We start from the raw sequence: 11407 nt of genomic DNA on the forward strand, positions 1-11407 counted from the left end.
AGTAGAGTAGAGTAGAGTAGAGAGAAAAGAAAGAGTTGAGACGAGGGTGAGTGTTGTTTTTCACGTGTGGTGAAGACTTGCATACAAGTGTGTGTGTGTTGTACTCCTCAATTTTCCTCCTCTTTGAGTGTTTTCTCCTGGCTTGGTATCGCCCCCAGACGTAGGATTTATATCCAAACTGGGTTAACAAATTCGTGTGTCTTTTATCGCCTTCATATTCCACCTGTTATCCATCTTAACCCGATCCATTTCCTAACACATTTGGCCTAGCAATCAAACAAACATATAAACAACAACTTTAGCTCACCCTTGTGCATAAATCCGGCCAGCGCCAAGGGCGTTGTGACCAACCTCACTGTTGCCCATATCATCATCTGTTGGCAGCCCCACAGCAGTACCATGAGCCCTCACCAATCTCCATCTTTCAGGCGCAACCTTCACCAAATATCGCAAAACAACGCAATAACTTCACATCAACTTTCCCTAAGAAACTGAAAACATAGAAGAAAAGATAAAAACAAGATCAATCATGAAATTCAAAAATGTTTAAAAGTTGAAAAGCATTACTTTTTTGAGTGAATCCATGGTGGGGGTATCGGCCACATGGATGCAGTTGTATTCATTAGGGGTGGCCTCACCCCATCCATCCAACACCACCACTGCTATGGTTTTTCCCTTGGGCAATTTCGGGTGATCCTTCAATTTCCATGAAAATCCTGAGCTACCCATCACTGTTTTCTGTCATTTATTTCAAACAAAAACCAAATACTTGATTAGCAATAGCATATATATCACATCTACTGCACTCATACTGCGTATATATACATATAGACACACATGCAGAGAGAGAGGGTACTCTGTGTTTGCCTTGGTGAGCTAATCTCCAAACTAGAAGGCGGGAGAGAAGACCAAAGAGGAGTGTTTGTCTGGAGAAAACTGAATAGGGAGTTGGGATTAGAACAGTATTACAGAGTTCATCAGTTGATGGGGTGGGGGGTTGAGGTAGGGGCGGTGCTGGGACTTGGGAGCTTTCTGGAGAAACACGTCAGTAGGTAGTTGCAAAATCCAAATTCTAGATTGCTCTCTTTCTTTATATTTTATAGATTAAATACATTTTAGGGTGAATTAAATTTTACCATTCGATTATGTTTGTTTTTATATTTTAGCATCTAAATTTTTTTCGTATTAACTTATCATCTCAACATATGAAATTTGCATTTTGCCATATATGATATTTTTTTACTAATTATTTTTACAGGAATACATCACATGTTGTGCATACATGAAAAATATCATATCGCATAACTTTTAAATATCACATGTGCACTGCATGTAATATTTTTGACAAAAAGCTTTCTGAAAGATAGTTATAAAAGGCAAAATGCAAAATTTCACAAAATTGAGATAGCAAGTTGACACAAAAAAAAATTAGATGCCAAAATAAAAAAACAATCATAGTTCAAACGGCAAAATGTAATTAACCATACATTTTAAAAGATTTATTGAATAATTAAATTTTAATACACAATTTCAATTTAACAAAAAGTAGTGCTTCTATTTGTTAATGACTACTTATATAATTTTGTTTACCTTAAGTTATAATTTTATAAATTTATTCTAAATAAAAATATAGGATGAATAGCAATTTAGCTCTCTATAATATTGAAAATGAGCACATTGCGCCTCTATGAAAAAAAATATAGCAATGTATCCCTCTGTACTTTTTAGGAAATAAATTATTGTATTTTAAAAAATATAGGGAGGTAAATCGCTATTTGTTTTTCATAAGGGGATAATTTGCTCATTTACGATATCACAAGGAGGTTGCTTGCAATTTTTCCTAAAAATATATATCTCGTTTGAGTATATCATTTAAATTTTAGTCTAACTTAGTATATTGTTATTTATAAAATCTTATTTTAGTAATACACGTTAATTATAAATGTTGTATTTTTCTTATTGATATCTTTTTATTTTTGAATATTTTTTAAACTTATTGATATACTAATTTTTCATTACTTTTGAGAAGAAATCATCATAAATCAATAAAGTCTCAGTTTCAAAATAATTATATTAATAGTTATATTAATTTATTTTAATAGCAGCTATTATAGTTAGATTTTAAATTTAATTATTTAATGTGATATTGACTATACTATTTATCACCCTCTAACTTCAACCATTTCAATGGTATTTGTTGTTATTTTACTTCCATAATTTCAAGAAAATAATAAACAAAATTAATTTTTATATACTTTATATTAGAGAAAGTACTTTATTAATATATTCTATGCTTTAATTCCCTATATAATATATTTTAAAGATTCATATACATAAATAACCCTAAAAAATATTTAAAAAAATAATTCATGTTAAATCAGTCCTCAATTATGCTTAATATATGTTTTTTTGTAGTATTTTATAGAATTTATAGACATTAAAAACAAAAAAAGACTTTGTTGAGATGGAGTTTTCAACGTTCGTCGCCAATAACGTTTCTAACTGAATTTTCAATGTCACCAACCAATCGATAACAATATTTCGTGATATCACGAAGGAATAATACCAATAATCATGCGAAATAACCAGAGTCAAGCACCATCTACAACATAATACACACGTTATAATAGTTAAATTCTCTTAGTTATAATTCATTTTCTTAGGGCCCTACTTAGTTTAACTGGAGTACATTCAATTGTTTTGCTGACTCTCCTCATCTAAATCAATATTATATCATCACGGTCACAGAGTGCCCATCGTATGTGATATCCCCACACTGGCCAAGTGTGTAGTAATCTTAACACAGGACATCACACCGAACCTAGCACCCTCACACCACCTCATTGTTTAGCCGTCAACACAGGATATTCCCGACTACCCAGATACCCCCGTACCCTTCACGCCATGGTACCTAGCTGTATATTCATTTTTTCATATCGCATATCACATCATCATGACAGCACACAACTCGTTAATAATCACATCATTGTAAACCATTGAATATGCCCCAGGTTAGTTAAGACATCTCTTCATCTCAACTTATTATCTACACATTCAAAACTTCATAATTTAACTCCAGCCAATCATCAAATAGAAACGTGTCACAATCATTTACAACAACTCTATTATTCATCTTTATTCAACGACCAAATCGAAGTATATCACAATTATTCACCATATATATTACACTCAGCCATAGACAAAATAAATAACAACCATTTAACAAGACATCCATATAATTCAATTAAACGCATGACAATTCCTGATCGAGTTTACAGATAAGCAAATAGATACATATATATATCCAATTAACTACACTTACCTCAATTTCACAACTATTTAAATAGTAGAACGGTGTGTTCAGTCTTGAAGGTTGTTCTCGTGTCCTATAACGAGTTATAAGACGTATAGTCAATAAAGTGATAATATTATGATTTTTTAATAAAGCATTAAACAATATCATACACTTCTCACTAATCTTTGAATATCTCATTATAAAAAATTGGATTTTTATTCTATTTTCTTCTACATAGAGTAGACTCAATTATCTTTCCACCAATATATATCTTGCTATATTAAAATTAGTAGTTATATTTTAAAACTTTTTCTTACCACCCGTGAATCTGTTAATCCTGCCAGAATGAGCATTGCTCACTAATTAAAACTATAATTTATTATAATTATTAAATTTAAAAGCTATTTCCAATGGTGTATTATATGTATATTAAATCATAGGAATTAATTTTATTAAAATCTGTCTTGATAATTTACTTGCTTTTCCTCGACAAGATATCTGTCTCAAATTATAAATTTTCTCAGACCAATATACAATTGATAAAAGTACCATTTTTAAACAAATATTTTCATACGTCACTATTTTCATTTACAACAAGAATCATACTAATTGAATATATATATATATATATATAATTAGTTATTCAAATTTTTGTATAACGTGGTCTGCACTTTCACAGACCCATGGACACTATTTTTGAAATTCTTTTAAAACTTATATAATTTTTAAAAAATCACAATATTTTCATAATATAAACTCATGTCTATCTATTTTCATGTTAAGAAAGAATCATATAAATTGAACCATTATAACTCACTTTTCTTCTCGCTCTCTCTCCCCCCCCCCCTTTTTTTTTTTTTTGCCTACACTCTTATTACATAGCTGATATGCGTACATATATTCCTCTTTTTTTTTATTTTTCTTATATAGTTGATATGTGTACATATATATATATATATATATATCTAAGTGTATATATATATAGATTATTATGTGTGTGTATGTGTGAAAATAATATTATATATACATTATTGATTAGGATGTGAGGAAGGATTCCTCCATTCTTAACTCCACCGCCTATCCCCTTTTTTTTTTCCATTCTTATTTTTATTTTCTTTGTTAAATTTATTGTATGGTATGTATATGTATATATATATATATATATTGAAAGAAGATTGCATTTATTCTTCTCATCTTTTCAAATCTACATTTTAACCTCACAATTCCTATTATTCAAATATTTGAATACTTACAATAATTTGTCCCGTCTTTACCCACAAATATTATATAATTGATCACACTATATACACATATTCTTGTGTTAACATATGATAATTATGTACTAATATTTTGGGACGTTACAACCTTGATCTCTCCTTGCCCATTCTCCTAGTGGGGAATGGACATAGTAGAATATTTTTTCTTTGCCCCGGGTCAAAAAAAATTCCTGTCAGTGGTCATTGATTACTTTATGAAATGGATGGTAGCAGAGCCCCTCGCGCAAATCAAGGAGGGGGAGGTTATGAAGTTTGTATGGAAAAACATCATCTGTCATTTTGGACTGCCCTTATAAATAATTTTGAATAATGGTCGAAAATTTCAAGGGCGAAATGCAAGATTGGTGCAAAAACTTACGCATCCAGCAAAGATTCACTATTGTAGCTCATCTACAACCCAATCACAAGTAGAGGCACCAATTGCGTGCTAATACAAGGAATCAAGAGAAGGTAGGAACAAACTAGAGGGAACTAGGTAGACGAATTAACTAGTGTCCTCTGAGCCTACCGAACCACCCTTACGACCTCCACAAGGGAAAGCCCCTTTTTATTAATTTATAGGACAGAAGTTGTCATCCCTACCGAAATAGGTATGCCTTCTCATCAAGTCATATGCTACTCAAAAAGAGCAACACCAACCTTTTTCGAGAAAACCTAAACCTCATCGAAGAACTTAGGGAGAATGCTTTTCTTCAAATGCAACGATATAAAAGTATGATGATCAATGATCACAACAAGAGGGCAAAAACTAGCTCTTAAGAAAATCATGACCTACAAATGATTAATTCCCTTAGAAAAATTTTCAGACAGGCAATTTTCATAATATCTTCTCTTTTGAATTGAAAAATATTTTCATATAAGACTAATGCCTAACGAATTCACCATCAAAATAAGCCCTGTCGAAAAGCAAGCACCTTGCTTCTGAAAAAAGAACTAGTCTAAGCAAACACGATTATTTATTCCAAGCCCTACTCTCAAGACATATACTTTGCAGACCGTGCCTAGAGGCTATTGAACCACAGGGTTAGTTACTTAGCAAGGGACTTGAAAAAATCTCCATCCAGCTATGGGTGTTCATCAAAACTGCATGGCCGTCCCAATCAATCAATCCAACCCAAACCGCACAACAATTTGGTAGATTAAGGGTGGGTTGAATTGGTCTTAGGCTAGTAAAAAAAAATACATTTTAACAATCAAGTTTGATTTTATATTACATAAATCGCATTCAACCACAATAATAATAATAACAACAACAATAACAATGATAACAACAACAACAATAATAATAAAAATAAGATTTAAAAACAACAACAATAATATACTAGAACTTATACAAAAGTTTTTATAGTACATAACCTAATACTCAAAACAATAATAACAATTACGATATTTTTTATTGATATTGTATAATATATTTATTTTTTATATTATATATGTGTGAATGATGGGCCATGCTTATATTTAACCTTTTTTTTTGTGATGCCAATATATCCTTTCATATAATAATAGAATTCTAAATTTATGTTTCTAAATAAATAAGTTTGGAATTAATTTTTATAATAATAGTTGTTAATTATCTACATATTTGAATTGAAATAGAATTCTAATAAAATAAATAATAATAAAGAATTTTAGTCACAACTAATTTAAATAAAAATACTCAAAAAATTTAGTAGCAACTAGAAAAAAAATATAAACTATGTAAATAGAAGAAGATACGACTTAGAAACTTGAAAAAGCATATTTTTTTAAGAAATAAAAGTAATATGTTGGACATTGTTCAATTATTTCCATTGTTTGTTCCCGTAATTTGATCATTAAGGTAAAGTAAATTGAGAATATAAGAGCCTTATAAAAAAAATATTTGAAAACAAATATTAAAGTATAATAAAAAAGCACCAAGTCAAGATGAATTAAATAAATATATTTATTTCACTTTATTGTATTTTTATATTGTGAAGTATATGATACACATACTTTTAAATTTTCGTATGAATACTATATAGTTTCATTTATCTGTCTTAGCCATTGTATGTCCTATATACACACATACATATACATGTATGTGTATGTATGTGTATGTCTTTTTGTGTGCTTGTTGTGTATGTATATAATTATCATGATCCAAATTTACTTATATGAACTGACATTTACTTAATTAAAAAAAATCCATATGTTGCATGTAGAAAAAAAATATTTTTTATAATATAAATAATAAATAAACTGGAGAATAGTTATTTCATTATTAACTGTATTCTTTTACTTTGTAAAAAAATAATATTTTTAAATTTAATTTAACAAAATTATAAATTTATCTTATTTTTATAATGTAAAAATTTTAGTGAGATAATAAGAATCACGTGTAATGTACGTGCTTCTCGTTAGTGTTTATATATATTACAATTGAGATTAATTAGTTAACTAATTCTTGGTTATTGGTATTTTTTTTATATTTTTAATGCTATTGATAAATACAAGAACTTGAAATATAGATATCATTATTTCATTACAATCCATTTTTCGTAATCATCTTATTTTATTTAAAATAATATTTATTTGATATTTATATATTATTATGATAGTTTAATTTATAATCTAATTCAAAATAAGGACTTTTTTACAATCTTATTAAAAAAATTGGTAAGTTTTTTATGTTTATTTGTATTCTTCTATAATAAATATATAACAATGTATATTTTACATTTTGTAATTGATATATCATACTTTATATATTTTTGATAACTATGACTACAGGAAAATGGATTTATTATGATAAATAATTAAAAAAAATGGCATAGAAAACTAATATGATTGTACAAGTCATTCCCTCTTTACTAAAACCGCAAAAATTGTCCGAACCCAATTAGACCTCAAAATGTGGTTTTAATAATTATCGAGTTGGACTTGGGCTAAGCTTTTCAAAAATCAGAAACATTGAGTTTGGCCAAAAAATTATCTAAATCTGCCCAACCCGCACCGCATACACTCCTACCAACAACTCTTGTGAGAAGAAGCTAGCCTTGACTTCCTGGGTAGCTGAAGGTACCTCCATCGCGTCAATGTTGAAATGATAGAGATAGTCCCTAGAGACTCTATCTCCTTCTAGTGGATAGTGAAGACACTGAAGAGGTTGGGTGTTGTTTTCTAATGCTTACTGCTACTGGCAAATTGGTGGGGGAACAAAGACTGAAATTTTTGGAAGCTCCTAAGTGATCCCACTAGCAACTAGTTGAACCATTATTGAGTTGTCCTAGCGAAGGTGTAAAAAGTACTCGACATTTGATCTCGTCCATATAGCGATATAGGAGGGCTAGGTTTTTTAATCGGGAAAAATGCTCTTGAGGATCTGTCGTACCATCGTACTCTTCCATATTAAGAGTTCGACAATTAAGGGAGAGCTCGTCCACCATGACCTCCTCGCCAAAAGGGACGCCACCTTACTCCTCGAGTGGGACATTTCATGACTCGCATCACACAATACTGGACATCTTGAAGTCTCTTCTGCAAGCATTCCAAATGGGCTACCCACTAAGGGGGAACCTTTTCCTGTGGTTATAAGAGCAGACCTTACTTACCGGGGGGGAGCTAACGATCGGGCTCATTCTCCATCACTTGGAACTTCTGCAGTCGCAGGGGCTGCCACAGGTACATAGGTCGTAGCCATCGACTATGCTCGTACTGGCGAGGCAATTATCTATTGTATGGTCTCCAACAGGCCCAGGGACAACCTCGCAGAAGAAGTGTCTGAGGACGTTGTTACCTGGAGCATCAATGCGTTTAACGGGCTAGAAGATTCCTCCACAGCACGTCCAATGGGGACTAGGGGGTCCCTTACACTACCTACAAGGCTTGATTATCTCCAGTCGTGACATCGACACCCTTTTACTTCTTCATTCCACTTTTCGATGCTACCACTGATCTCATGTCTTAGCTATCTGTTTCCCAGGGACGGTGCGACTTAATGCTAGCAAAATTAGCTCCTGGAATATGTCTTAGACCTAGATTCCTTGAGCCAAAGTCTTTGCAAGTCTAATATAGAGAATCTGCAAAAAATACGTTAGCACTCCAACGCCTAAATCATTAAACAATTATGAAAAGATGAAAATATAAAATACCAATGAGTACTGAAAAATAGCAAGAAACCAATATTGGTAGAAGCTCTTGTGTGAAAACTTATGCAAAAAATTACAGTATCCCGAACCTAGGGGAAGAAGGCTTACTTTTATAGCCTTAGTCCCCCACCAAATGAAGAAGTGTGACCCTTTGAGATCCAGGTTGGTGGTTGCTACAGATAGGTCCCCTCAAGTTCGAAGGTGGTTAGAGGAAATTTTCAAAGAGCCATGTTGGCCAAGAATACCTTGGTTGGATAAGTCTCTTAAAAGATAGGTTCCAAATTCCTAGGGGTTGGTTAGGCTGTGCGAGAGATCCTTCTATATTTTCGCGCCTTGTCATAGCTTACTTGACAATCTTTCTTCTTTATGGACGTATAATTTTCCTCCATTTGTGGGGCAGCCAGGCGAACACGAGGCCACTCGTCCCAGTGGGCTAGCAGGGTTGTGCTGCAACCCACTTCTCATGAAGAGCCTCAAGCAAACATGGGCCAGGGGCCCTTCCTTCTCAGGCCTTGCGTATTCTGGGAGCTTTATATTAGGTCTCATACACACTGGGCTCCTCCTTGTATCGGGTGTATTTTTTATGCATCAGAAAGTATAAAGTTATCAAAAGAAAAATATACTTTTAAATCATTTTTCTCTATTTTTTCCAATATTCTTCACATTTAAATTACAAAAAATAAAGAAGAAAAATTTCAATCAAAATATACTATTAAAAAAAATCGAGTATCAGACCCACACCCACCCATAATTAGATTAATACTTTTAACAAATTAGATAATTATTGATTCGATGAATATATAAATATAACTATGAACAACAAAATAAACTATAATAAAGGTACGTTAAACGTGCTCTCCTAAATTTTTGTATTATTAAATAAAAATTAGATAATTATTGATTCAATGAATATATAAATATAACTATGAACAACAAAATAAACAATAATAAGGGTACGTTACAACGTGCTCTCTTAAAATTTTGTATAATTATAAATACTCTTATTATTTTAAAAATTATTAATACTCCCAAATATTTGATAAAATTATATAATTTTTAAATGAGTTATGGAATTATCCTTTGCCCTTGTAGTATCTTTCATTAAAAAAATTGAAAAAAAATATAATTAAAAAAACTCAGACGAGTTGAAGGAAAAAAGTTTAAAAAATTATAAAAAGAAATTGTCTCTTAGTCCATAAAAAAATTATAAAGTTTTAGAAATAAATAAAACTATATTATCCATAAGGGCATTTGGCTAATTTATCGTAAAAAAATGGATAAAAAATTAATAATTTGGACTAGTCGTTAGACAAGCGTTAAAATCGAACAAGTGTTATCAACAAGTATATATTTGTAAATATGTTGAATCTCTAAAAGCTCACACATCTATTGAAATTCGAATCCTTGGTATCAAGATAGCAAAACAATGATTTAAATATTGATTCTTGGTAGGAGTATTGTCGGTAGGGGTGCTAATGGACATATGTTTAATTATGGTAGTTAAGAAATTCTCTATCATATTATTAGTATATTATTCTTTGCAGTTTCAACAATTTCGTCTTTTTATTTTGGCAGTTGGGCAAAAGACGAAAATACTTCAAATAAATTACATATTATATACTATTTATTACGAAGAACAGCTCAATGATTATTATCTGATTCGGACAACTTAAACCTTGGTACCTACAAATAAATTACATAAAAATCTTTTTCTTATATGAATTAAATCGCATTAAATCAAATATTGGGTGGCCAATTGACCAAATTATTGTCAAATTAACAAAAGTAGGGGAGGATATGCGCACTAATGCTGCAAAGATGGGGAAAAAAATTCAAATTGAGAAGAAGAAAATAGAAAATTGCTTGAAATTGCTCTTGAAGAAGCTCGAAAGAGGGAGGAAGAGGCTCGGAAGAGGGAGGCAGACCTACAAGAATTGGTTCATGCGTTGCTTCAAGATATGAGATACACAAACCATCAATTTGTTGGAGGGTCTGGACAGCAGGAGCAACAACATTTTAGGAAAAGTCATTAGTTTCTTTTGTTATTGGTTGTTTATGACTTAATTTCTATTGTTTTTTGTTCTAAACAGACTTATTTTTGTTATTGTTGGTTGTTGGTTTGGGAATTTAGACGTTGATATGGTTTGGTTGTGTACGGATGGTTCAATGACTTAATATTGGTTGTTGTTGGTTTGGGGAGTTCATACATTGATATTATTTGGTTGTATTCGGATGGTACGATAACATTGATTATGTTGTTGTTGATTGTATTACGAGCCTTTTTTTTTTTTTGGTCATTGTTTCTTGTTGGTTTGGAAAATTCAGAGGATTATTTCGTTACCCAAAGTATACCCTTTTTCAGTTTTAGTTCTCAGGTTTTCAATTCATCAAACTTGATACCTAAAGTTTTGAATTTTCATTTGTCTGAATACCCTCAGTTAAGTTGACCATTAAAATAAACCGGTGAACCCAATTTTGAAGGAAAAATTGGGCGGGAATTTGTCAATGTAAGGGTATGTTTGGCTTCCATTTTATTCAACACTCGAAAAAAATTCTATGTTGATTCATTTCAATTTCAATTTCATAATTGAGGATAATAATTTTAGAAATTACATATTTAATCCAATTTCTATAAAAAAAAATACCAATTTTACTAAAATAAGCATATTTTTTTTCTTTTTCCTTGGCCACAATGCAAATGTTGTCATACTCTATCTATGGAG

At 31.1% G+C, this 11407-nt stretch overlaps 1 protein-coding gene across 4 annotated transcripts in view; it reads right to left on the reverse strand.

The window, feature by feature from the left end:
- LOC105178665 (2,3-bisphosphoglycerate-independent phosphoglycerate mutase) overlaps positions 1 to 1040 on the reverse strand; it is a 9290-nt gene extending 8250 nt beyond the window's left edge. The window contains exons 1-3 of one of the 4 annotated variants that reach the window (XM_020699339.1): positions 868 to 1040; positions 568 to 731; positions 308 to 435 (exon numbers count right to left, since the gene is read on the reverse strand). In XM_020699339.1, coding sequence (XP_020554998.1) covers positions 308 to 435; positions 568 to 729 — 290 coding nt within the window. In that variant the 5' untranslated portion in view covers positions 730 to 731; positions 868 to 1040. Of the gene's footprint in view, positions 1 to 307; positions 436 to 567; positions 739 to 837 lie in introns of all 4 variants that reach the window. The other 3 variants (XM_011102185.2, XM_011102186.2, XM_011102187.2) reach the window with 3 other exon arrangements.

Source organism: Sesamum indicum, linkage group LG16 (assembly GCF_000512975.1).
Source record: "Sesamum indicum cultivar Zhongzhi No. 13 linkage group LG16, S_indicum_v1.0, whole genome shotgun sequence".
In the NCBI taxonomy this organism is placed as follows: domain Eukaryota; kingdom Viridiplantae; phylum Streptophyta; class Magnoliopsida; order Lamiales; family Pedaliaceae; genus Sesamum; species Sesamum indicum.